The 27,812-nt window shown below is 40.5% G+C and overlaps 1 protein-coding gene across 1 annotated transcript; it reads left to right on the plus strand.

Annotated features, from left to right (window-relative positions):
* The first annotated feature begins 414 nt into the window (after positions 1 to 414).
* Positions 415 to 27,812, plus strand: PON3 (paraoxonase 3). The gene is made up of 9 exons (XM_058725029.1): positions 415 to 560; positions 2,083 to 2,153; positions 9,701 to 9,756; positions 15,006 to 15,171; positions 18,695 to 18,821; positions 22,764 to 22,964; positions 23,981 to 24,062; positions 24,318 to 24,446; positions 27,577 to 27,812. The coding sequence occupies exons 1-9, from the start codon at positions 487 to 489 to the stop codon at positions 27,733 to 27,735; spliced, it is 1,065 nt and encodes a 354-aa protein (XP_058581012.1). The 5' UTR covers positions 415 to 486; the 3' UTR covers positions 27,736 to 27,812.

Below are 27,812 nucleotides of genomic sequence, written 5' to 3' on the forward strand. Positions count from 1 at the left end.
TATCTTCGCGTATCGCTCCGTCCAGTGTCTCGGGATCAATTCTCCGGCTCATCTTGACTTTCCGAAACGCGAAGTTTCGGCTGTGAACTCAGTTCCCCCGCCTTGCCCCGACCCTTCAGTCCGTTCGAGTTGCTGAGGGAGAATTCCGCTGCTTTTAGCAGCAAACTCCCTCTATCGTCCCGCCGAAGGGTGTGTTCTTGCCGAAGCTGCACCCCAGACTCCCTCCTGCACGTGCAGCCTTGAAGACGAGAGGGAATCCCGCGAGTAAAGGTCTCCTTGGACCTCGCCCTTGGAGACGACCGTGAAACCAGGGCGGCAGGGCGTGGCGGGGCTGCCGAGACCCAGACCTGGACCTGGGCCACGCGCGCAGGCAGCGCACTTGAGGCGGGCAGGGCGGGCACCAGCCAGGGGGCGGGGCCTGGAACCTGCCGACCTGCCCTCCGGGAGTGCACTGCGCCGGCTTGTCACCACGGGGCCCCGGAGATCATGGGGAAGCTGGTGGTGCTGACCCTGCTTGGGGCCGTCCTGGCCCTAATAGGGGAGAGATTAGTGGCGTTTAGGTGAGTTGGCATCTTGATGGGGGTGTCCTTGGTTCTTCCTCTCCTCTTCCAAGTTTCAAGGGCTGTCCCGTGCCGTCTTGTGCCGCCTTCCTAGCAAGTAGGAATGAGCATATTTGGAACTTCACTCCTCAGTTTCACCCAGCGAACTATCCCTTGAGAAGCACTGATGTGGAGAGTGAGCTGTTTGCCTTTCCTAAAATGATAGCACAGAAACACCCCCCATTTATTTTCTGAAAGTCATGTCCCCCACCCCCCACCCCCTCTTCCAGGTTGCCCTTAGCGTTCTGCTCCTGAGAAAAACGAACTCAGTTGGAAGTGCTGGACCTGGAGGGGACTGGGCTACCAGCTGGATGTTTATGGCCCAGGCATTGCCCAAGACCAGCTAAACATTGATGAGTACTGGGATACAGAACTCATCCTAGATGAAAAACTAGCCAGACAGCAGGGAAATGAGCTGCAACCCGCAGGTGGTAACTGGCATTTTGCAAGTATTAGGACCTTTTGAAGTGGAAGATGTAGTAGTGATAGCCAGAAATATCTCAAGAAAAGTCAATATACTGGGCTAGAAAGAAATATTAGGTATGATAAGCATTTCTGAGTGTGTCTTAGGCCTCTGCTTGTCTTCACTTGTCTTTGGGTTGTTTTTATTTATTTCTTTAAGCAGAGGCTGATCTCAGAGATTCACATCAGAATCTGTTGAGAAGCCTGATGCCTTTTGTTAATACTTTCTAGTTCAGCTTGAGAGTGTTTATTGTTACATTTGTTCCCAGTGCACCCGAGTGAGAGAATCATAAAAAATAACAATTATAAGGTAGATCTAAGGTGCATTTTAAAACAAGTGACAGTAAGATAAGCTTAAGTGTGGAATCTCCTTGAGTACAATCTAATAAAAATTTCAAATTATCCCTGGTATTTAGAAGAATGGTTTACTGTGAAAACAGGAACACTACAGTGAAAAATAATTGGGCCAATTGTTTACATTATGGTTAGTTTGATGACTTTATATACTTGCAAAATAGGTCGGCATATTTCTTTTTTAAATAATGAAGTGAAAGCAAAAGCTACAGGGTTTCGCTATTAGGAGACACTTGAGTTTTGGGAAAGCATTTTTGTGGGGAGTCAAAAGACAAGACTATAGGAGATTAAGGGGAGCCAAAGTGCAGATTTATAATAGGCAATACTTTAGCCAATTAAATAATACTATTCTGTACATTTAAAGTAATAATACTGTTCAGTTACCCATATAGTATCATTTATGGGGCAGCACAGTGTGTAGTCCATGTGTAATGGCATTTTAGTCTTTCAACAATAAGTGGGTGAGGTTAGCTGATGTAGGCACATTACCCACATAATGTCCACATTATGTAAATAAATGTAAATAAAAGGAGGTGCCTACTTACTTGTTGCATCATCCATAAATGATGAGAAACAAAGTTAATGAACAAGAAGGGGATCAGAGACCATGTTTCAACGTTGGTTTGGGATGGTGTACATTGACCTCCAGTGTTTTTATCTTCTATAGACAAAGAACAAATGCATCTCGAGCAGTGGAGCCAGTAGACCTCCCAAACTGCCACCTTATTGAGGGACTTGGTATGTATGTGACAGTACAATTTCTTGGTCACTAGCCACCTGACTGAGGCTGCCAACTAATTTAATTCCCTGCTACTCTTTAGATTCTCCTCCCGGGGCCTCTGCCCCATCCACTTTACCCGAGCCACCTCATACCAGGTCTCCAAGGGCCCTCCTAAATGTCAAAATCTGTGGCTTTTTCTCAGTCCTGCTTTCCTTTCTGACATCTCTCCACCATTTCAAGGCTGTCCTGTCCCTTACTAAATGTTCCTCCTGTCCCTTCTGGGACATTTCACTCCCCTCTCTCTTTTTTCTGGTACCTACCTTACTTCTTTTCTTTCTTCTTCTCTCTCCTTGGTGATAAACCAGATGCCTGGTTTCAAAATTTATCTGCAAGTACCATGGAATATTACTCAGTCATCAAAAAGAATGAAGTCTTGCCATTGCAGCGATGTGGATGGAGCTAGAGTGTATTATGCTAAGGAAATAAGTCAGAGAAACACAAATAGCATATGATTTCACTCATGTTTGGAATTTAAGAAGCAAAAGCGATGAACATATGTGAGGGGGGAAAGAGAGAGGGAAATAAACCTTGAGAGACGCTTAACTATAGAGAAGCAAGTGAGGTTTGATGGAGGGAGGTGGGTGGGGCATAGGCTAGAGGGTGATGGGTATTCAAGAGGGCACTTGTGATGAGCGCTGGGTGTTGTACGTAACTGATGAGTCACTGAAATCTACTTCTGAAACCAACATTGCACTGTATGTTAACAAACTAGAATTTAAATAAAAACTTGAAGGAAAAAAAATCATCTGCAAGCACCAAGAGAAATATGACCTAGCCCTCACCCTCCAGAACCTCACAGCCTACTCAGGCATCTTTAAAAAACTTAATGAAAACCCCAGAGGGGGCTCCCTGACTTCTCAGACTGCAGGCCTTCTTTTCCAGTCTGAAACTACTTTCTATTTTTGTCATTTCCTCCCTCCTACCCTCGGCCACAACTAGCCCTTCTTTAGACTTCTGTGTATGGTAACCCCCTCCTCAAAGGGACTCAGTTCCATATATAGCAGCCTTTGTTTTCTCCTTGTCCCTCATTGTTCCATGTGAGACACCTTGGGCTCCACCTCCTCTGTGGCCCCACACGGGGCTGATCTTACCTACTCAACTGCTGGTTACTACTCATTACTGTTCTTTACTACGACGTTCTGCTCATTAGTACTTGTCTGCTTATTTGGGCTCCAAGTTTCCCATTCTCCCTGACACTGCTACTAGAAAAACAATGCCAGGTAGATTCTGTTCACTGTTCAGGGAATACACTTTTTCACTTTCTCACGGTTGCTCATGAAATCTTCTCCACTGATTTCTTCATCTTTGCTTGCTGAGACCCGCTGCAAATTCCTCTCCTACCTCTGAACTCCCCAGTACTCTGAAACTCTCATTCACTTATGACACCTACCACAGGCTTATTTTATGGCTAGCAGTGTTCCCTCTTTCACTAGCACACTGTAAACTCCCTAGGGTCAAGGACCGTGACTTATTTATCAGTATGTGACAGGATGACAGCATAGTTTATTTTGATATGAGTCTGTATTTTATTTTTCTTGATACATATATTTCTTTATATATGATATATTTTGACTCTCTTCCTCTCTCTCTCTCTCTCATATATATATATCATATAACATATATCATATATATACGAGAGAGAGAGAGAGAGGGAGAGAGAGGGGGAGATTGCCATTGAATTTGGTGTCTTTCGATCTTCCTCTCTGTCCCTTTTCCCCTCCAGCAGCTTCCCATATCTCCAACATATGTCTCTACTCCATTGTAGGTTCCTTTTGTTTTCATAGTTGCCTGTCAGAATCCTTCTTTCATATATATATATATATATATATATATATATATATGGAGAGAGAGAGAGAGAGGGAGAGGGAGGGAAAGGAGGGGGAGGGAGAGGTAGGGGTTTGTGTTGCCCCCTAGAAAACAGAAGGAACTGAAAACAAATTCCTTCCTGACTTTTGTTCTCAAAAATCTGAGTTCCTTCAGAAGGTTCTGATGGACAAAGGATAAGAATATGTGGATTTTTTTAAATAACAGGGATCCTTTCCCCACTGCCTGATGGCATTTTGGGAGTGGTGCCAGAAGCCCAAAGGAATAGGGACACAGTATCCTCAAGGGAGGCTGGATTCTTTGCACTGGGTGTCCCAGCCTGAGCAAAGATCATGTGCCCTTCCAAGACCTGGCAGTGGCAGAACTACGTAAATGACATGAAATGCACAGGCTTGGCAGTGAGTAATTTGGCGATGACTACTGTAGATTAAAGGCCAGATGGACTTCCCCAAACATTCCGCTTTTTAAAAACTGGCCACCTACACTATTTGCACAACCCTGGCAGAAGACCCAGTAATGACTGAGACTGAATTTCCCTGCAGTTTAGTGGAATGTGGACTCAGGGTCAGATTTAATTGGATTTTTTAAAAAATAGGAAATGTAACATTCACTCATTTGTTTACTGTTTTGTGGAGTAATATTCATATTTATTTCACATCTATCTCTCAAAAGATATGAGCCTGCCAAATAATGTAGAAGGGTAATTAAAGTAGATGATTTCTGAAGTCTAGTCTGACTTTCAGATATATAATTCAAACAGATTTGAGAAGCTAAAACTAGGGTTAATGTTGTAAGACATAGATCAATGTTCTGATTATCCAAATATTTTGAAAAGAATGGCTTAAATGGTTGGAAACTGGCTGGGAGCAGAAGAAAACAAAAGGGACTTCTTATGTCTATTGGCATATTTCCATTTTATACTTTGGAGAACTACACAAGTTTGTCAATAGGACAGTGTTGATACATATCTAAAAATAATACTGCTGCCTTATTAAAGGCCTGGTGTCTAGAAACATTCTGCTGAGTCTTTTACAAACACTTACCTCATCCTCACAACCGACCTGAAAGGTGGGTGCTCCTTCTGTCCTTGCAGATTAGGAAATTGACACACAGAAGCATGAAGTTACTTGCCCAGTGGTCTGGAACCAGCGGGTGACGGGCCTAGATTATGAGCCAGGGTGGTTTTCTTCTATGCCTTGTAGTCTTTGTTGTGTGCCACTGCCTCTCTTATCTACTGACAACACATTTGGTTACAGAAGTGTCAGAAAGTAGGATGGCAGCAGAAAACAAAATCTGAGATGCAGAAAGGTGAGATATTAATAAATAAAGCTGACCAAAACAATGCAGGCTGGATATTTAATAAAAAATAGCTAGTGAGACGACCCTCACAGGACCCAACTATTTGACGAGTGAAAAGCTTTATGAAGCAACGGAAAACCACTAAAGGATTTTAGACAGGGCTTGGTGGGCAGTAACAGAGCTGGAGGAAAATTCTGACTTACATTTTCTTCAAGGTCTAGGCTTTTGTGGTTAATTTTACTGGTGGAAGAAACATTCCTTTTTTTTCCCCCCTTCCCACTATTCTTTCTATGAAGAAAAGCTGAAAAGAGAAATATTTCTAACTTGTAGAAATCATATCCCATAGCTCCTTTTGTATTAGGTTTATCTTTTTTCCAAGTTTTCAAAGGTCAAGGATTGTTTTAACCAGGAAGTGATTTGGCTACCCTTGGCATCTAATCAAAGCTGCATTTGAAATTCAAATAGCTTTACTGGGGCTCCACCTTTGGCAGGATTATCAAGTAGATAGTCATTGAATTTGGTGTCTTTCTTTTTTTTTTTTAAATTTTTTTTTTCAACGTTTTTTATTTATTTTTGGGACAGAGAGAGACAGAGCATGAACGGGGGAGGGGCAGAGAGAGAGGGAGACACAGAATCGGAAACAGGCTCCAGGCTCCGAGCCATCAGCCCAGAGCCTGACGCGGGGCTCGAACTCACAGACCGCGAGATCGTGACCTGGCTGAAGTCGGACGCTTAACCGACTGTGCCACCCAGGCGCCCCGAATTTGGTGTCTTTCTATCTTCCTCTCAGCCCCTTTTCCTCTCCAGCAGCTTCCCATATCTCCAACATATGTCTCTACTCCATTGTAGGTTCCTTTTGTTTTTATAGTTGCCTGTCAGATCTTCTTTCCTAGATGTGAAACAGTAATAATATTATTTGGTCACAGTGTTTTGTGTGTGACACTTTCTCAGGGTGCCTGTAGAAAATGATCAAAGGCCAAAGAAACAAAGTCATGCCAAGTAGAGGATGGACAGGTTAAAAAGCAGTAGAAACCTCTTCATAAGACTGATTTTAGACTTATCAGTGGAGTTAATGATAGCTGTGCATAGGCTAACGGGTATGTAGGGAAGACTCGGGGGAGGGTGTCCTGGGGCCTCTTACTCCCCCAGGTGTCACTGTTGCTGAGATACACTATGTTGTCAGGCAGGTGGAGTGTAGGTGGGGGAAGTAGACAAGGAGGGGTGGGAATACTGTGCAATCAGCTGGTAATTCTTCTTCACATCTGAGTGGAGAGCACCAGCATCCCTGTGCTCCAGATTAAGTAAATAAAGACAAATACAACACCTCCAGAAAATACCCACTCCTATTGTAGCTGAATTATTGAGGGAGATTAGTGCTGTCATAGGAGATATGTGAAATGGCATTTGGAAGATAAAAGAACCAAACCAAAGAACACACAATTCAGGATGTCTTGTACTTAGAGATTAACACTCACCTGTCAACAGTTTAACCCAAAGACAAGACAAAGTTCAAGAAACTAACATGGTTTATCTTATTTTGTCAGTCAACCAGTTTTCATTGAGAGTTTTTATAGTGAAAAGGCAGGTATTATGTTGGGTACAAAGCTAGAGTAGTGAATGAAAACTGGTCCTTATTCCCAGGAAGCTTATTGTCTAGTAGGAAATCAACAAGTCAGCAGAAGGCTGCAGCCCAGAAGTGAAAAAAATATCATGGTGTAGGTAGTCACCGGTGACCATATTAGCACATAAAATGGGTGCTGGAACTGAGAGAGGTTGGAAAGGCTGAAGAGGTGGCCCCCATGCTCTTCTTTAGAGCCCGTGATACTCAGCCCAGGGGAAGTGAAGTGGTGTGAGAAAGATGTGGGTTGCCAAGAAGGGGCAGCAGCATGCGCTCAGGCATGCAGGTGAATGAGTCTGACACATTTCAGGAACTACTAACAGAAGAACTGCAGCACAGCTGGTATAGCCAGCGGGAGTGGGAGTGGGAGCCATAAGAACTGCGACTGGAGCCAACATGTGGAGAATTTGGAATCCAGGCCAAGAGGTTTAAGATTTATGTTGCCAACCCTAGGAGACCTCTGCAGGGTTTTAAGCAGGACAGTAACAAGATCAACTTTGCAATTTAAGGTGATGACTGTCAGCAGTGCAGAGAATGGTAGTAGGGAAGCAACCCGACCTGTTAGAAGGCTATTAGGGAAATTCAGGGGGGATTTCTAGAGCTCAAATGATGGTGATCAGTTGGATTTGGGGAGTAAGGAAAAGAAAGCATCAAAGATAGCTCCAAGTTTCCTAGTTTGTGTACTTGGGGGATGGAAGTGCCATCCACCGAAATCAAAATATAGAAAATGTAGCCGATTCAAAGGGGAAATGTCCAGATCAGTGTGGGACACATTAAATATGAGACGTGAAGAAGCCAGGCAGGAATGTCCAATATACAGGTGAATGTAGAGGTCTGGAAATTGTTGGAAAGGTTTGGGCTTGATACAGAGATTAGAGAGTCAAGGACGCCTGGGTAGAAGCTGAAGCCATGGAACTGGAGTCGACTGCACAGGTAGAACGACTACTCTGCCATGAGAAACAGCCAAGGGCAGGTACAGCCTGGAGAATATCCACATTCATAGCAGAGTTGAGAAGGAGAATAAGGCAAAAGGAAACCGAAAAGGGGTTTTCAGAGAAAAAAAAAAGTTGGCTCAAAAATTAACCAACCTGTATGCAATGTGACTTTTTAAATTGCTTTATTCAATTTGCTGGATTCTCCCAGTGTCTGTATTATTCCATGTGGAAACAGCACTAAATCTTCCAGGCCATCAAGATACCATTGATACATAAATCTTGATTAACGGGACTGTTTGGAAAATGGAAAGCTCCGATTAATTTAATTTTCAGGTTACTAGTTGGGGATTAGTTTCAGTAAATGAATATATAATTAAATCTTCCTCTGTTCTCTAGTTTTCAGTGCCCATTGCTCATTATTCTGTTGATTCAAATTTGCATTTTATTTGGCTTTGTCCCACTTTTCTTTTCCCCCCTCCCCTTTTGCTCAATTTCCTTTTGACACACTAGCAACCCATTATCCCATGTAACCATTTCTCCACATGTTCCAATTACTGTAGCTGTGTAACAAACCACCTTAAAACTGAGTGACTGACTTAAATGACAATTATTTTGCTCATGAATTTGCAATTTTAACAGGGCTCAGTGGATACAGTTCTTTGCTCTTCTACTTGCGTCAGCTAGAGTGACTCACAGGCTGGGAAATGAAGTTATCTGACACTTCTCTAGTATCTTCTCTACCTTGTGTCGTGTCTGTGTGGTCTCTCTTCCTCCAAACTTCTTACATTTAAGTTCAGGGTCCCCAAGGTGCGTGTTGACAGAGACAGAGACAGAGATGAGACAGAGAAAGGAGGAAAGAGAAGGGAAGGGATGGGAAGAGAAGAGAGGAGAAAGAGAACGAGAACCAGGAGCATTTGTGGTTATGACTTTACCTTGTATGTCATGTGGGATCACTTCCCTCTCATTTATTTGTCAAGGGGAGAGAATTCAAACCTTACCTCCTGATGGAAAAATACGAACATCACATTTTAAGAAGGGCATGTGGCTATGATGCATATTGGTCCCACCATATTTATAAAATACCGTTTGCCACAATAGATAACCATTGCCTTTACTCTCAGTCCTGCTTGCTTGGGAGCACCTCCTATGTGGGTCTATCTCTCTATTAGGAGCCATGTGAGCCCTCTTTTCATTCTATTCATGGTCTTAACTCACTTGTTATATGCTTTTTTCCATAGAAAAATGCTTGGGACCAGCTCTCAATGAGAAAGAGAGTTGACTACATTTTTTCAAATTTGTCTATATTTGTTAGTCTTTCCTAAGACCTATTGCTTTATTCCAGATAACAATTACTCAATAATTTCCCAATATGATTGGATGATGATATATTTTTAGGCCTCAACAAGTTGGAAGAGAGAAATATTTGGCTGAGAGGCCTTTAAGAGACCTTCGCAATGAGGACTTTGCAATGTTATCACTCTGTTTGTGAGATCAGTCTTCTATGGGGAACAAAACTGAATCTCTCAGGGCATATCCTAGAAGTTGTTATTCAAAGAACAAATCTAGGATATGAATTTGTTTTATAGTTATTTGCTTTTTCCTCCTGAAAATTGAGTTCTAAAAAAAGAATTTAGTATTTAGGGAATCTGACTCAGGTTTTACTGTAGAGTAGCATGCCTATGGGATTCCTGGAAGTTAATGTAGTTTCCCAAGTAAATAGTTGAAAAAGTTAAACATAGTTTCCAACAGAAGTTTAAAGTTTTGCCTGTGAGATTTTGTTTCTAAGCCTTCATTCATGCATCTTTGTGATCCTCCACTTCTTTTGCAGAAAATGGCTCTGAAGATATTGATATACTTCCTAATGGGCTGGCTTTTATCTCCAGTGTAAGTATTTTCCATGCCCCTCACATGCTCATGTCAATAGCTATACAGACAGTACATTAATGTTGCCGACTAGAGCTGCCAGATGGACCCCTACACACTCATCCCAACTGTGGCTAAATCGGTCAACTAAAAAAGCCAAAACAGGATTCCAGTAGGCTAATCAGTATACCACAGGAGGGCCCTGGCTTGCCTGCCCCATGTGGGCAGTTCCTTATGGGCAGTTACATATTCAATAGGGGCTCAATAAATGTATATTGATTTCCATTCCAGTCCTAGATTGGTCTCCAGATTTGTCCATCCTCACCGTATTTTGCTGGACCTCAGCTTCTGGTAGTCATCTTCTCACTAACTAGTGATCCTCTTGCTACACCTACCTGTGTTTGGAGCTCAGTAAATGTTTGCGAAGTATGTGTTAACATGTGTCAATTCAAAAGCCTGAGCGTTTTGCATCTTGAGGTCCCTGTCGTTCCTTCCAACTCTTTCAAAGATAAGTAGAGAAGATCCTGTATTTTATTTCCAGTACTACCTTCACAGGTTTGGGATGATCAGGAAGCTATGTGAAGAACGATAAATAAATTAAATGCAACAAACTAAAAGGTATATGCTATGAAGATGTTGAAAATTGCCATGTATTTACTGAACAGTTGCAATTTGGAATGAGACCTAAGATTTTGAAAAAATAAACGGACGATATTTTCGATGTGAATGCTGATTGTTGGAATTTACGTGTCCTAATATTCCATTTTGACCAGTACAATACTACCATATAATATGAATTTTAAAATCTGTATCTTTTTGGCTAAAAAGGGACACACATAGTAAGACTTAAAGGCCTTAATTTCTAACTTCTTAAGTATGCCTCATAAAGTCAGGGTCTCATTTGGATTCTAAATTGCTGTTCGTGGTGATATTGTTGGGGTGGGTGGGTGGGTGGGAGTGATTTTATTTCTTTAGTTTTCCTCCAAAGCCAAAGATAAAACAAAGCTTGTCTAGAAAAGCTTTCTCTTTGTTGACTTAAATTTTCTATTGTCAATTTAGATTGTTAATGTTATGCCAAATAGACTTTAAAGAATGATTATTCTACAACTGGAAGATTTCTTCTTTGCTTTTAGGAAATAATATTTGTAGTTCCAACTGTGTACCTTCTATTTTCACTGTAACTAAAAGTACTGAACGATTTCAGTGGAGAATCTAGAGATTTTCATCACAAATAATTCCTTGAGAAATGTTAACATGGAGCTTTAAGTAACAGAGCTCTTTTTTTTGGTAAACTAATGAATGACTCATAGGCTAAGGATGATATTTTTTACTCATTTTCAATCTTTCTGAACTTCAAGTCCCTATTCTTGGTTTTTCCTGTTGCCCATTCTTGCCATCATAGAGCATATTTGGAAGCTGCTGATTTAGAGAGAAATTCTGTGCAATAGATATTTTTAGTCTACAGAGAGGTGCCAAGCAAGCTCTTTGCTTTCTTACCTTGGGACTTGGCATTGGAATGCTTCTCTTTACCTGCTTTCCTCACACATTATGAGCCAGTTCCTAGCTCTCTGTCAGGCCTCACTATGGTGGCACTTTAATTCTGCAGGAAAGTCTTCCCTAACACTCTTTCTGGGCAACGTGCCTCTTGTATGCTCCCTCACATTCTTTGTGCTTAGTCTCTTACATACCACACTATATCTGATGTGGTCATTGGTGCTGCCGCTCCAGATTTCAAGCTCCTCGTGGCCAGGACTTTGTGCATCTGTTGCCATGCTCAGCACCTAATATGCTACCTGACATGCATGGGGTACTTGAATATTTACTGAATGCTTGTGCTGGAGAATGAGGGTAGTATAGAATTTCAGTGCCAACTCAACTCACATACACATGTTGCCTGTTGGAAAAAATAAAATGCCTGCCCCTCCAGGTGATTTTCACTATTTTCAGTGGTGAATGACATTGCAAGAATGGCTTGCATTCACTTGCTACAAATTCCTACCCAACTGCCTCAAACAGAAAACAGGGTGCATACGAAGCCACTTATTGGAGGTGTTTCAATCATCATGACACTTAATCTAGATCAAGTTTTGTTTTGTTTTTTTACAATGGCCCACCCTTATTTACTTATTAAATCATTTCCATTTCTAGAACATTCAGTCTTTGAACTGGCAGTGCCCTTGTGTGTCCCTAAGCTACCCAGATGTTTGATGTTCTTCCTTGAGCTTCCTCCCTGAGCAATGTTGCCTGCTGTCAAACCTTTCTTTATGGTGTGTCAGAAAGAGTGTGTGCAATTAATGATGTGAGTGACTCAGTGAATTCACTTCTCTGGGCTTAATTTTCCTCAGGTGAAAAGGGAAGAAGTAGATGTCTTTGACTTTTTTTTTTGGTCCATTGTTACCACCACCTAAGCCTCTGGGCTTGGTGGCAGTTTGACTATGGGGAAAGGGTAGGCTTGAAGATGGAATTTCATGACCTTATATTGGGGAAAACAGTGATGCTCTTCACTGAGAATAATAGATATGGATGAGAAGAAGGATTTGAGTGGAGAATGTTGACTTTGGTTCTGACAATTTGATTTTGAACTACTCTTAGGAAGCAGTTGGAAATGCAAGCTAGAGCTCCAGAGAGAGGTTCTAGGTAAACGTGCAGATGTGAAAATAATTGGTAGAGAAGAAAGATCTGAAACCTTATGAATAAGATGTATAAGGAGAAAGTATAGAGCAAGAAGGAAAGAAGGATGGATGAGGATAGAAGGGGGAAAGGGCAGAAAGAGAAGCAGAACTTCAGTCTGGAAATCCTACTCTTGACTTTTTGACAAGGAATAAAGGGGTACATCATAGTATCAAATGCCATAGAGATACAAATAAGGAAAAGTGGAGGAGTTATCAAAGAAGATATTTTGGAGGGCACTGGTATGACCTTTATAGAGGCATTTCTACCAACTGGTGAGAGTTGGAGCAACTCAAGGCAGGCAACAAGATCAAGTGATGTTTCTAAGAGATTTGACCATGAGGGGAAAGCAAGATAAATATGTGTTTGAAGGAAGAGTAAAACTAGAAGATTTGTTTCAAGAAAGGAGATATGAACAATTTTTCAGGCAAATGAAGGAGACACTGGTGACAAACAGGTGGCAAAATTAATAAACTTAAGAACAGATAGAGGGATACCCATTCCTTAAGAATAGTGGGATAAAGGAAGAAAAATTGATAAATTGAAGAATTACGGAGACAGAAAGGAGGGAGTCAGAGAAAATTCATGTTGAATGGCATGTTTTGTTTTGTGTTTTTTTTTTTTTTTTCAGAGAAACAAAAGGTAATGAAATAAATTCAGAATAGAATAGAATTCAGACTAGCCCTATATAAAAGCTGGACCAGGGCAAGGGGGAGGGTGGGAGGAATTTGATAAAGAAGCAGTAAGCAAAGGGTGTGGCTTCCTTAGAAGACTGGGTGTTGATTGATGATGACAGATTCAGGGTCTGGAAGGAGAAGTTTGTGGTGAGGGCCATGAGGAGCCCTCCTCCAGCTGAGGTGACCTAAGACAAATGAAAGGGAATAGTACCCCCTCTGATGCGCTTCAGCAGTGCCATTGTTGTCTGCGGGAAAGCCAGGCTTCTGGTAAGATTTAGTACTGTTCTAAAAAAAAAAGCTCGAAGATGTATGTGGGTTGTTTGCAGCTGAAGATTGACTCCCCCGGGGTGGGGGTAGGAATGAAGGGCAGCGGAAGGGTCAAGAATAGTATTATTAAAAGTACACATGTGTATGTATATACATATTTATAAGGAAGGGAGGAGCCAGGGAGACAGAGTAAGAAGGAAATAATTTAAATCGACTATAAATGGAAATGAGGGTACAAGGAAAGATACGATGTTGATATTAATATATATCAGAGTGATGGGGAAGTGATACAAGGAGGAAGTGAGCTGAGTTTTATAATTGGTGTGGCACAAACCAACCCCAAGTTTTGACACAAAGACCCGGGGTGCAGCAAAGGCCCATTATGTTCAGGATACCCAGTATTGGTTGATAACCACACATAATTGGTTCTTCCAGTAGAAAGAACCACTGTTCAAGTTACTGGAATAAAGTTTTTGCAATATTTGAAGAAAAAGATTTATATCCAAATTTTCAGATATATCTATAGGAACAAAATAGGTCAGAAATAGTCAACTTAAGAGACTGGTTCCCCATTGTGTATATAAACCACAATTTCTTTATCCATACAGAGAAAGACAGATACCATATGTTTTCACTCTTATGTGGATTCTGAGAAACTTAACAGAAACCCATGGGGGATGGAAAGAAAAAAAAAAAAAGAGGTTAGAGTGGGAGAGAGCCAAAGCATAAGAGACTCTTAAAAACTGAGAACAAACTGAGGGTTGATGGGGGTGGGAGGGAGGGGAGGGTGGGTGATGGGTATTGAGGAGGGCACCTTTTGGGATGAGCACTGGGTGTTGTATGGAAACCAATTTGACAATAAATTTCATATATTGAAAAAAAAAAGAGAAAAAAATGAAAAAAAAAAAAAAAAGAGACTGGTTCCCCTATGTTAATTCTTGGCTGATTCTACTATTTGGCACTAGATAAAATAATGGATGGGGGCAATATAATGAAAGCATACACCCCTTCTCTCTGCTTTGAAGAAGGTTAGTTGCAGGTTATCAGGACTGGAGAGGATCTTAGCAATCATACACTTTAGCTTTCTTATTTAATAAATGAGGAACCAGAGGCATAGGCAGGCCAAGGGACTAACACAAAGTAACTCAGGCTAGTGTCTTAGGTTATACTTTTTGTTTTTTTAATGTTTATTTATTTTTGAGAAAGAGACAGAGTGTGAGCAGGGGAGGGGCAGAGAGGAAGGGAGACACAGAATCCAAAACAGGCTCCAGGCTCTGAGCTATCAGTGCAGAGTCCAACAGGCTTGAACTCACAAGCCACAAGATCGTGACCTGAGCCAAAGCCAGACGCTCAACTGACTGAGCCACCCTGGCGCCCCATTGCATTATACTTTTTGGTTTAACCCTTTGTCTCTATGTTAATAATTGAATATGGATTCTTCCCATTTCCTATTCCCATTCCCAATGGCCTAGATGACATTGGTAGTCTCTCAGATCAGATAATGGAAACAGCTGATTGGAGTGAAAAATCCCAGAAACCTAGAAGAAATTTACAGCTTTGAATATTTTTGTTAGGCTTTGAGATTTTCACTTCTACATGAAAATATTGTGAAATGTATATATATATATGCTTACTTATTTTATATTTTTTTTACAGGGATTAAAATATCCAGGCATGCCAAACTTTGCACCAGATGAGCCAGGACAGATTTTCTTGATGGATCTGAATGAGCAAAACCCAAGGGTGCAGGCACTAAACATCAGTGATGGTTTTGACAAAGCATCATTTAATCCACACGGAATCAGTACTTTCATCGACAAAGGTAAAGCCTGAATGCTTAAAAATAAGGGGGAAATGAGGGAAATACAAGCTACTCAACCTCAATGACTCAACATAGAGGTGAAAGGAGGGAAAATTCTATTTTACCATGAAGATATATACTTGCAAGATAATAAATGTGTATCAAACATTTTTAACACTGCATTAAAGAAGGGTGACTAGAAGGTGGTCATTCCTTCTTCCTCTTATCTCCTTCTCTTTTCATTTGACCTTCAAAACCAGTTTAGAGATTGTTCTAAAAAATCTAATGTATAAACTAAAGGCTCTTTGAAAATAATTGTGTGACATTAGAAAACATAACATGAAAGAAAACAAGAGATACACCAGATAGAATCAAAATTAAAAGCTTTCTGCTTCAGCGGCACCCGAGTGGCTCAGTTTGTTGAGCATCCGACGTTGGCTCAGGTCATGATCTCACACTTGTGGGTTTGAGCCCCACATTGGGCTCTCCACTGATGTCTCAGAGCCTGGAACCTGCTTTGGATTTTGTCTCCCTCTCTCTCTGCCCCTCCCCCGCTCACACTCTGTCTCTCTCTCTCAAAATAAATAAACATAATAATAAAAAAAATTTTTTAAAGAGCTTTCTGCTTCAAAAGACACCATGAAGGAAGCAAAGAAACAGCCCAAAGAATGAAAGAAAATATTTGCAAATCATATATCTGATAATAGACATGTATCCAGAATATAGAAATCATTCCTACAATTTGACAACAAAGACACCCCAATTAAAAAATGGACCAAGGATCTTAGTAGACATCTCCAAATAGATATTCAAATGATCAATAAACACATGAAAATTTATGTGTTTAGTGTCCTTAGTCAAGAAGGAAATGGAAATCAAAACCATAATTAGATACCACTTCATTCCCACTAGGATGGTTCTAATGATTATAAAAAAAGCAATCAATGACAAATGTTGGCAAAGATGTGGAGAAATTGGAACCTTCACCTCACACTTCGTTGGTAGTATTAGAAAATGGTACAGCTATTTCTGAAAGCAGTTTGGCAGTTCCCTAAAATGTTAAACATAGAGTTATCATAGGATCCCCAAACTCCACTGGTTGGTATATACCCAAGAGAATTGAAAATATAGGTCCACACAAAAACTTACACACAAATTTTCATAGCAGCATTATTCCTAATACCCAAAAGGTGAAAATAACCCAAATTCTCATCAAGTGATGATGAATGCATATACAATAGGACATTATTTGGCAATAAAAAGAAATGAAGTCCTGATGCATGCAATGCTTGCAAACATTATCCTAAGTGAAAGAATTCAGTCGCTAAAGACCACATATTGTATGATTCCATTTATAGCAAGCCTGCAAAATTGACAAATTCATAGAGACAAAAAGTAGATTAGTGGTTGGCAGGGGCTAGGGGCAGGGTGGGAATGGGCAATGACAGCTAATGGGTATGGACTTTCTTTTTGGGGTGATGAAAATGGTCTGGAGATAGATAGTGGTTAAAATTGTACAACTCCATGAATATACTGAAAACCACTAACTTGTACGTTTTAAAAGTGTGAGCTTAGAGATCCCTGGGTGACTCAGTTGGTTAAGTGTCCAACTTCAGCTCAGGTCATGATCTCATCGTCAGTGAGTCCGAGCTCCGTGTCGGGCTCTGTGCTGATAGCTCAGAGCCTGGAGCCTACTTCAGATTCTGTGTCTCCCTCTCTCTCTGCCCCAACCCCCTCTCAAAAAATAAAATAAAAACATTAAAAATTTTTTTAATTAAAAAAAGTGCAAGTTTAGTGATAAAGTGAATTATATCTCAAAAAAGCTGTTATAAAAAATGAAAGTTATTAATACATTGCATATGCTTTAAAATAACAGTTGCTCATGTTATTATTACTTGTTCATAGTTCATAATTCCAGACTAATTTAATGTGTAAATGTTTGTGGGCCCATAGGGCAAGTAGAGAACAAAAACGGTGGTCTTATTTCTAATCCTGTGTCTTTTACTTGGGTGAAATTAGGGCTCCAGCCTCTATTGAAATTATTTGGGTGACCATTTTTTTTTTGCTCGACCTCTATCTAGACACCATCATTGGAGAAAGTATAATGAGTGACCAGATTAACTTGGAGCTATTTTATTTCATAGGATAGTGTTGGATCTTTTGTTGTTGTTGTAGTTGTTGTTGTTTTATTTGTTTTAGGTGTGAGAAGTATGGGTTGGTTTTTTGGTTTGGTTTGGTTTTTGTTTTTTGAGATGGAACCAGTTTACAGATCCACCCTCAAGCATTTAATCAGACTTTCTGGAGCCGAATATATTATGATTGCAATGTTATTTGTTACCTCCTTTAATTGTACGTTTAGTTAATAAGGGCAAAACATTATACATAAATTGGAATGGAATGAGAAGACAAAAAAATCAAAACTATTCTGACCAAGCATCTCTTATATGGAAGGAGGGGTCCAATAGAGGCCTAAAGAAGGTATAAAACCAGAGCAGTGCATACAATGTTCCTGCTGTGTCTGGCAAGAGTGTGTGGCTGAAGGGCCATGTGGGAGCTAAAATCCAACTGGGGGTCTGCTTGCAAAGCCTCAGGCCCCAGAAAGAGCTGGGTCAGACTAAAAGAATGATCCATCTGTGAGGGAGCACCTTTCCTTAATTTGGGTAAAGGTACCTGTGTGTTTCAGGGACCATGCGTATAAGCTCTGCGTCTCAGGGCTTGGGCTCACTCTACTGCATGGTTGGAAACCCCATCAAGAAAGGAATAGGGGAGATGAACACAGATCAAGGTCTGAAATGGGAGGATGGGACCAGGCTGTTTCAAACTCCAGTGCTCATCTTACCTAGAACTTCTGTCAAGTCAGAAAACGGTGTTTTGAGAAAACAGATTCCCACCCTCAGTCTTGTTCATAGCAGTTCATTTTTCACTATGAAAACAAAAACCAAACCAAAACTATGAACATTCTCAGGGTCGGTGATGTCTAGAATTGATGTGCCAGTTTTTTCTTGAATTCATTTTCACATTCCATATCCATTGGGCTCACTAAATATCGTTACTGCAAACTTAGGTAGTTGACTTGTGTCAGTTTATACTCTAGCTGGGACATGTTGCTTGTTTTAAGATATTTACTCAGCCCCGACATTTCTTGAGTGTGTGTTGCAATGTAGGCATTTCTCACAGAAAAGAGACTCACTTCTCTTGTTGAAGGGCCACCCTGGGAAACCACATCCGTTTATGTACCATTGTAGTTCTGTGTCTTCCTGTTGCAGAAGGTATGGAGGTACGGCTGAGGAGACCACTGAGAAAAGTTTTCCCTTGGCTCTGCCACTTGGTGGTGGTGAAATTGTGCATGAGTTATTCACCTCCTGAGCCTCAGTTTTCTCAGTAAAATAGAGATTCTGGCATTTGACCTGTCAGGTGTACTGTGGGGATCAAATGCAAGGTGTGTAAGAAAAGTGCTTGAACATGACCAAATTCTATACCAAGTCTAATTAACAGTTTCAACAGAAGTAAACTTCTTGGAGATTATTCCTTTTTTCCACTTTAGACCATACCGTGTATCTTTATGTTGTGAATCACCCCCACATGAAGTCCACGGTGGAGATATTTAAATTTGAGGAACAACAACGTTCTCTTGTACACCTGAAAACTATAAAACATGAACTTCTCACAAGGTATGGAATTAAAGTATTTTGCACTTCTATTTATTTTTGCACCTCTGCTGTGTGCTTTGTTTTCTTTGGTTCAGCAGGCTTAAACTTTTGTTTTGTAGCATTTTTTCCTAAGGCTTTCAGGAGGTTCCTATGGTGACACTGCCCGGCACCTCACTAGAAATTGCCATATTCAGTGTTGGATATCTTTATATTTTCCAACTTTGTGAAAGCATTTTAATCCTATAAAGGTGCTCAATTAGGTTCGCAGCTCTAATTCCATCCTCCATACCACAACAATGCAATACCTACTATTGGGCTTTCTTTAAACACCTACACCTTTTTCTAGTTGCCCCTGTAGGTTGTATTGTGAGAGCCACACCCACTGGGTGTTATAACCAGCCTCCAGATGGGCCGTTCCTTTGTTCAATAAAAGCTTTAGAGCAGAATTTGAAAAAAGCCTATGGGCACATATAAAAATACACATTTACTAAGCATTGACTATGTGCCGGGCACTGTACCAAATACTTCATTTTATTCTCACAACAGCCTTTAGTAATAGGTATGAGTAAACTGGGACTCATGAGGTTTCAAGTTAAGTAACTTGCTCAAGTTGCATAATTTGTAAGTTGCAGAACCAGGTGTAAACCTAGATCCATCTAAATTCAAAGCCAGACTCTCAGTCACAGTGGTGAAAATCCTTTTTACCATGTTGAGAAAAAAATAAGTTAAGTTTTTTAGTGGGTAGTTTGCCTATTCCAAGGCTGTAACAAACAATGAAGAATTTGTCTTTTATAAAATGGACTCAACACTGAAAGACTAGTTCCAAGACAGGTTAATCTTGTCTTGAGATAGAAGGATAGGGAAAGAAAAGGAAGGTCACCTTCTGTGCTTTGCTCTCTTTCTTAAAATTACATATCAGTGTCTCCCTGTAGAATTTGGGGGTGACAAAAGCAGAGGGCAGAAGAAGTAAGAGAAGTTGGGGTCACTGCACTCTTGCCAGAAGACATTGTATGGGGTTATGAGGCCCAATGGGGACAAGGACTGCCACAGGCTGCCTGAGAAACAGTGGACAAATCTCTCAGCTATGCTTCAGTTTCCTCAGTGAAGTGGGAGTTCTCTCACTGGCCTGACTTACCTAACTGGTGATTTTGAGAATCAAATGCAATAACATATGACCTCACTGAACGAGTTCTTTTCAGTGAAGGTACAGCCTGAAGGAAAACCTAATACACAACTACTTTATTAGAAAGCGTTCCAGGGGCGCCTCGGTGGCTCAGTCAGTTAAGCGTCCAACTCTGGTCACAATCTCATGGTTTGTGGGTTGGAGCTCCACGTCGGTCTCTGTGCTGATGGGTCAGAGCCTGGAGCCTGCTTCAGATTCTGTGTCTCTCTCTTTCTCTGCTCCTCCCCTGTTCATGCTCTGTCTCTCCATCTCTCTCAAAGGTAAATATTAAAAAAGAATCAAAAAAGAAAGGAAGGAAGGAAGGAAGGAAGGAAGGAAGGAAGGAAATAAATTACTGTTCCAGGACACAGAAGTGACATACCAGCCTTATGTAGGGAGATGTGAATGTTATGGGTTGAATTGTGAGGAACTTGACAAGATATGCTGAAATTTTAACCCCCTGACATTTCAGAACATGACTTTATTTGGAAGTAAGATTGTTGCAGATGAAATCAGTTAATATGAGGTTATATTAAAGTAGGGTGTGTCCTTAATCCAACATGACTGGTGTCCTTATAAGAAGACAGACAGGGAGAATGCATGTGGGGTGGAGAATGAGATTGAAGTGAAGCATCTACAAGCTACGGAGTGCCGGGGGCCTACTAGAAGCTAGAAGAGGCAGGGATGGATCTTCCCATAGAATCCTCAGGAGGAGCATGGCCCTGTCAACACCTTGATTTCAGACATCTTGCTGCCAGAACTTCGAGACAGTTCTACTGTCTAACACCACCTACTCTGTGGCACTGTGTCACAGCAGCCCCAGGAAATGCACACAAGGGAGAGGCTATAGCAAGTGTGTTATCAAGCCAGCCACACTGCTAAGGCAACTCACTGCTAGAAATCATGGCATTGTCCTCCAGTAAACAACATAAGCCTCATTTCAGGACAAGCTGGCAAAGATAAGAAAGGGAGAAGAGTTTACTCAGCAGTTCCTTCTCCTGTTAGTAAAAAAGGAGTTCACTCTTGCACATCCCTGGTTGTGGCATGTGCAAGTCAAGTCTGGCGATATCCTGTGCTTTGACATCAACACAGAGAGGCCCGGAAGTAGGAGCCTGAGGCCCATAACAGACACGAGCTAAGGCAGTATAAGACTGCGCTGTGGGAAATGCGTCAGGACCATGCAGAAATGGTGGAAATAGTGCCAGGTAGAACCGGACAGGTGAAGCTTTGAGGACCTAAAGAGGATTTTTGAGAGGTGCCCTGATACACAATATTTACCAAGCATTTCAAGGGGTAGAAAGGGTACTATGGAAACAAATTGTCAGAAGGTCTAATTTAATCTCTGGTGCCAGCCAATACTTTCTGGAGGAAAGAATGCTTAAGCTGAGGACCAAAAGATGAATAGCCAGATGACCTTGGTAAAGTCATTGTACATTAACACCTCATAGTATTTTTTTAAGGGTTGTTTTTTCTTTTGAGACAGAGAGAGAGAGAGAAAGAGAGAGAACATGAGTGGGGGAGGGGCAGAGAGAGAGAGAGGGAAAGAGAGAGAATCCCAAGCAGGCTCCATGCCGTCAGTGTAGAGCTCAATGCGGGATCCGTCTAACAAAACATGAGATCATGACCTGAGCCAAAATTAAGAGTCGCATGCTCAATGGACTGAGCCACCCAGGAGGCCCTTAAAGTATTTCTTGAGTCATCTAAAACAGTTTTCTAAATTTAATATAAAAATATTTACACTTTTTTTTTTTACATTTTTTTCAACTCACTGTCTCTTTTTTACTTTTCCAAGATGTAAATGGCTTTATTGCTCTTTACTCTTGTAAGAGTGTGACTTCTTTCATTTTTAGAAGTTTTAATGATAGGGAAGGACATAAACAAGAAGGAATAGTGCTCACAACCCCAATATAAAGAGCAGGATGGACTGGGTTATTTTACAATAAGAGAAAAGGAAAAACTTTAACATTTTTAGTGGCTCAAAACCACAAATTTTGTCTTGTTTTCTTATTCAGGCTACATATCCCATGTAAGTGATTTAAGGACTCAATTTTATATTGTCCTCATGCAGGGCCATACTTTCAATCATCAGAAAAGTTGCTGGTTACTGTCAAAGAGTAAGGGAAGCATGGCGGATCATGCACTGGCTCTTAAAGTCTTACGTCTTGAAGCCACACACATCATTTCATTTCACTGGCCAAAAGCAAGTCACATGGCTGAGCCAGACATCCAGGGCATGGAGAAGCCTAATTCTAGAAGAAAGAGAACCAGAACTATTGGTGAACTGCACTATGACCAGCACAAATAACCATTATTAACATTTACGAGTCAACAATTTGGAATTGAGGTTTATTTGTATATTTATTTGTTTTTGCTGGCTTCTGTGGAAGGAAAGATTGAGAAAATAATAAATAACTACAAGAAAACCCATCAGGTACAATTAAAATCATTTACTTTGTGTGAATTTTTTTAATGTTTATATATTTTTGAGAGAGAGCACGAGCGGGGAAGGGGGAGAGAGAGAGGGAGACAGAATCCAAAGCAGGCTCCACACGATCAGCGCAAAGCCCGGTGTGGGACTTGAACCCACAAACCATGAGATCATGACCTGGGCTGAAGTCAGAAGCTCAACTGACTGAGCTACCCAGGCGCCCCTGGGATTTTTTAATCCAGACTACTTCATGTATACTTTTTCAAACTGATGAACATAATTGTCTTGGAGATTTAGTAATTTTGACCACAATCAAAATCTTTAAACACTCCATTGGTTTTGCCCTTTCTCTTTTTTTTTTTTTTCACTTTAGCGTGAATGACATTGTGGTTCTTGGGCCAGAACAGTTCTATGCCACCAGAGATCACTATTTTACCAACTTCTTCTTGGTACTATTAGAGATGATCATGGATCTTCGCTGGACTGATGTTCTTTTCTACAGTCCAAGAGAGGTCAAAGTGGTAGCCAAAGGATTTAGTTCTGCCAATGGGATCACAGTGTCACTAGACAAAAAGTAAGCTTTTATAATTTTTCAACACTTTGCTCTTGACATTTTAGTGGACTCCTTCCTTTAAGTGGTGGTTATTTCCTTAGGCTTAAGCAGTCAATATAAATGTGGACGGATCAGGTGTGGCCAGGGTTCACACTCTTATGTGTGATCATAAGCATACCATACACCCTCTTGCATGCCAGACTTCCCCCAGTGAATTGATATAAGGTTCTTATTCCAAATTTTCATGTGACTCTAGAAACACAGTTACTTAACACACTTAAAAAGAGAATAAATGCACAATATCTCTGCCCTTTATGAGAGTAATGGTGTTTAATCACCACACTAAGTTGAGTTATCCAAAAGTTCTTTTCAGAGCTCACTTGACTTAGATTGGGCATTTCGAGTGCATAAATTTCAGATTTACCGACATACTACAGCAGACTTTTTTATAGGAAAATACAATTTTATTTTATTTTAATTTATAAGAAAATACAAATTTATGAAATTTTCTGAGAAACTCTTAAAGTGTTTTAAAATGGAAGGGTTTTTTTTTTAAAGAAAAGTTCTCATGAATATTAATATGTAAACTTGAGATAATAGAGACAATCCCCATAGAAAACAATTCTAAGGGTTCTCTCTCTTTTTAAAAAGATTGTGATTGAGTTTCATGGTCATCTGATACTTCTTTTCAAGCACTAGTTTTTGGAAACATAGACTCTTTTGGCCTCTTATAGGTCTACTTACCTCCATCCAACTTAAGGAATAAATTGTGACTCATAAGTAACGAGACTGAGCCTGTATGTCATCTAGAAACACCAAGTTCATTACTTTATAGTCATCATCTCATATTCAAAGCTTTTATAAAGCTCTTGAAGAATATTAAAAGTAATACTCTGTTATCTTCTTGTACTATGGTTTGGGAAGACATTGCAGTGGCACTTGGGATTGTTGTGAATTTTTATGCCTCTTCCCCAAAGTAAAATTAATGTTATCTCTCATTATTACTTGCTTACATGTGAATGTTACTTACTTCAAAGGTATATCTATGTAGCTGATGTATTGGCTCAGAACGTTCATGTACTGAATAAGCATCGTAACTGGGATTTAACTCAAGTGAAGGTAAGAAAAGTACCTTTGGCTTGCCCACACAACATGACCTCTTATATTAGCTCCCATGCCTGACCTAGGAATGTGCTCCTTGAAAGGAGGACACATGACTATTTTGGAAGAACCATCAGTGCGTTTGTGCTTGCTCTTCTAAAATTTAGTAGCAAGGGCCCTTAACAAGATCTGTTTCAGAAGGAGCTGGTGGGAGGGAGGAGGGGTAAATAAGAAAATTGAAACAATGTCTTTATAGTTCCTCTTTGTTGGAAGGTAATACAGTTGGGCACTTTAGTGGATAACTTAACTGTGGATCCTGACACGGGAGATATTTTGGCAGGATGCCATCCTGATGCCATGAAGCTGCTGATCTATAACTCTGAGGATCCTCCAGGGTCAGAAGTAAGTTCCTATTCTTCTCTGAGCTCACAGGCAAAGCTTCAAGAACAATTTGTTGAGGTGACTTGGGAGAATTTAGTGGGTCACATGTGATGTTCCAGAACTGAACAAGTTCTACATAGGGGAAAAGCAGAGATTTGGGCAGGATGGGGAGATATGGCCCATTAACCCTTTCAGGTCTCCTGGTGCCAATTTAACATCAGTGCTAGACAACATTTCCCATCCTTACAAGGGCTGTAGTTGCTATCAGGAAGAATAGGTAAGAACGAGCTTGATTATTCACATAGACCTAGATTGCATATCATATGTCCAATCAGGATATAGGCTCTGACAAATATAATATGATTTCACACATATGTGGAATTTAAGCAACAAAACAGATGAACATAGGAGAAGGGAAGGAAAAATAAGATAAAAACAGAGAGGGAGGCAAACTGTAAGCGACTCTAAAATACAGACAGCAAACTTGAGGGTTGCTGGAAGGGTGTTGAGTGGGGGGATGGGGTTGGGTGTTGGGATGAGTGATGGCCATTAAGGAAGGCACTTGTTGGGATGAGCACTGGGTGTTATATGTAAGTGATGAATCACTGGGTTCTACTCCCGAAACCATTATCACACTCTATGTTTACTAACTTGGATTTAAATAAATATTAAAAAAAAAAAAAAGGATATAGGAACTGAGTAGAGCCTGAAATTAGGAAAAGGGAGAGTCCTATATGGAACCATCTTCTTTCACACTACCTACTATGAAACTCAAATGGAAGGATTTAAATGACTGTGGCCTCAAAACAAAATTAGTTTTTGCCAGCAGGTTCTAACATATATGATAGTGTTGAAGAATGTCTCATTTTAAAGATGTTATTTCTGTTATTTAAAATCTTTTCTGGGGCACCTGGGTGGCTCAGTCGGTTGAGTGTCCGGCTTCAGCTCAGGTCATGATCTCACAGTCTGTGAGTTCGAGCCCCGCGTCAGGCTCTGTGCTGACAGCTCAGAGCCTGGAGCCTGCTGTGGATTCTGTGTCTCCCTCTCTCTCTGCCCCTCCCCTGCTCATGCTCTGTCTCTCTCTGTCTCAAAAATGAATAAAAAACATTTAAAAAAAAATCTTTTCTAAAACACTAGCATAGACCATTGAATTTTATATGGCATGAAAAACAATAGCAGCATTTTCTATAGAACTGAGTTTAAGAATAGCACATCTCTAGTAAATCCAATATAGAGATAAATTCTTGGCACACATACTCTGAGAGATTTATTCACAAAAATTTATTGAGCACTTATAATGGGTCAGACTTTGTTCTAATGTTTGGGATGTATCAGAAAACAAAATATGCAAAGATTTCTACTCTTTGGCGGGGGGATAGCCAATTAACAATGAGCATAAGAAATAAGTAAATTACACAGTAAGTTTGAAGGTGGTAAGTTCTATGGAGAAAAATGTATAACAGAGTAAAGGGAATCAGGATTTCTGTAAACAGGGGGGTGGGCAGTCCTATTATTAAATACAGAAATCAGGGTAGGCCTCATTGAGAAGGTAAGTTTTGGGGAAAAACATAATGTTTGAATCTAGGTTTAGGGAGTTGGGAAATAGAGATTCAAACCCTAGCCTGCTAATTGGCCCTGGTAATATATACTTAATTCCTCCAAAGTAATACATATTACTTTTCTACACACACCCAACAATGTCTGCTTTAAGACAATAAAAATATGATCATAACATGATTTTAAATTGTTTGGGATCTCTCTCATGTCTATTTTCAAGTTTATCGTTTGTTTATTTAAAAAAATTTTTATATTTATTTTTGAGAGACAGAGATAGAGCGTGAGTGGGGGAGGGACCAAGAGAGAGGGAGACACAGAATCCTAATCAGGCTCCAGGCTCTGAGCTGTCAGCACAGAGCCTGACACAGGGCTCGAACTCACGAACCGTGAACTCACCAGCCCTGAGATCATGACCTGAGCCGAAGTCGGACACTTAATGGACTGAGCAACCCAGGCGCACCATCATTTGTTTATTTTTGATAAGACTTCTTTCTTCACAATGACACCCTTTACTTGTAGTTGAGACTAATGTTTTCTACATGAGTTCCAAGTTTGAGTATTTTCATGCAACAAACCTGAGTGAAGTTATAGGATCTGCCCTAAGATGAAAAAGCAAAACTCAACTAAACTCTATTCTAAGAAGTGTCGATATATATTCATGACTCATGAATTTCTAATTGGTTGCCTTTAATTCCTATCGTGTCCTGTTTGAGTGAACTTCTTCATCCAGGCTATTTAGAAAACTGGGCACTTACATGTTTACTGATTAGCAAACTAAAGTGTGTTAATCTTGAGGATCAATAACAGTAGTAGGCAGGGATATGTCAGATTGAATTCCAAAGTATGCATTTTTTCTGCTTCCCGGCCACTTTGTAGATGTGAGGGGAGCCCCTGCTGTGACAACTACTATCCTACTGGTTATGAGGTTGGGTTGGCTTGCTACCTGGGTGTCCATCATTTTGTCCTGTGTTTCCCTCCCCGTACAGTAGGCCTAGTCAAGGGCCAGACCCTTCCCATAGAGGAACACTATTCACTCAAGAATTAGATAAGAGTGGGGTGCCTGGGTGGTTCAGTCGGTTAAGCGTGCGACTACTCTTGGTTTCGGCTCAGGACATGATCACACGCTTTGTGAGTTTGAGCCCTGTGTCGGGCTCTGCATGGACAGTGCAGAGTCTGCTTGGGATTCTCTTTCTCCCTCTCTCTGCCCCTCCCTGGCTTACTCTCTCTCTCTCACTCTCTCTCTCTCTGTCTCTGTCTCTCAAAAAATAAATAAACATTTCGAAAAAAATTTTTTAAGGAATTACATAATAGCACTGACTGGATCTCAACTTGTTCCTTTAAAGAACTATCAAAATTAACTAAACCACCTTGTTTGGGATTTTGGCTAATGTCAGATAACCAACCAGTCCACTTGACTGCGTAGATATAATTAGAACATTAACACTTTCATCAGAATAAGAAAAAAATAATTGCACACAAATTTTAGTCTATTGATTTCTGGGAAATATATTAGTCCTGGAGTATTTGAGAAGGAACATGTCACTGGCAGCTGTTTTCTCATATAGCATACTGACAAATATTCTTTTCTTGACAGGTGCTTCGCATCCAGGATGTTTTGTCTGAGAAGCCCAAAATAAGCACCACGTATGCCAATAATGGCTCTGTGCTTCAGGGAAGCTCTGTGGCTTCTGTGTACCATGGGAAACTTCTCATAGGCACCGTATTTCACAAAGCTTTGTACTGTTTGTTCTAGACTCTAGACATCCCAAAAAGTCTTGTCAACCAACGAAAGACAAAACTGCAAGCTGCAAAATAAAATAAATGTGTTTA

The sequence above is a fragment of the Neofelis nebulosa genome, chromosome 4 (genome assembly GCF_028018385.1).
Source record: "Neofelis nebulosa isolate mNeoNeb1 chromosome 4, mNeoNeb1.pri, whole genome shotgun sequence".
Taxonomy (NCBI): Eukaryota; Metazoa; Chordata; class Mammalia; order Carnivora; family Felidae; genus Neofelis; species Neofelis nebulosa.

Bases quoted from the DNA above. Each gene is read 5' to 3' on its own strand.
- PON3 (XM_058725029.1), top strand. From the start codon at position 487: ATGGGGAAGCTGGTGGTGCTGACCCTGCTTGGGGCCGTCCTGGCCCTA. The intron at 561-2,082 runs GTGAGTTGGCAT...TATCTTCTATAG, and splicing joins GAGAGATTAGTGGCGTTTAG to ACAAAGAACAAATGCATCTC. The intron at 15,172-18,694 runs GTAAAGCCTGAA...TTTCCACTTTAG, and splicing joins CAGTACTTTCATCGACAAAG to ACCATACCGTGTATCTTTAT.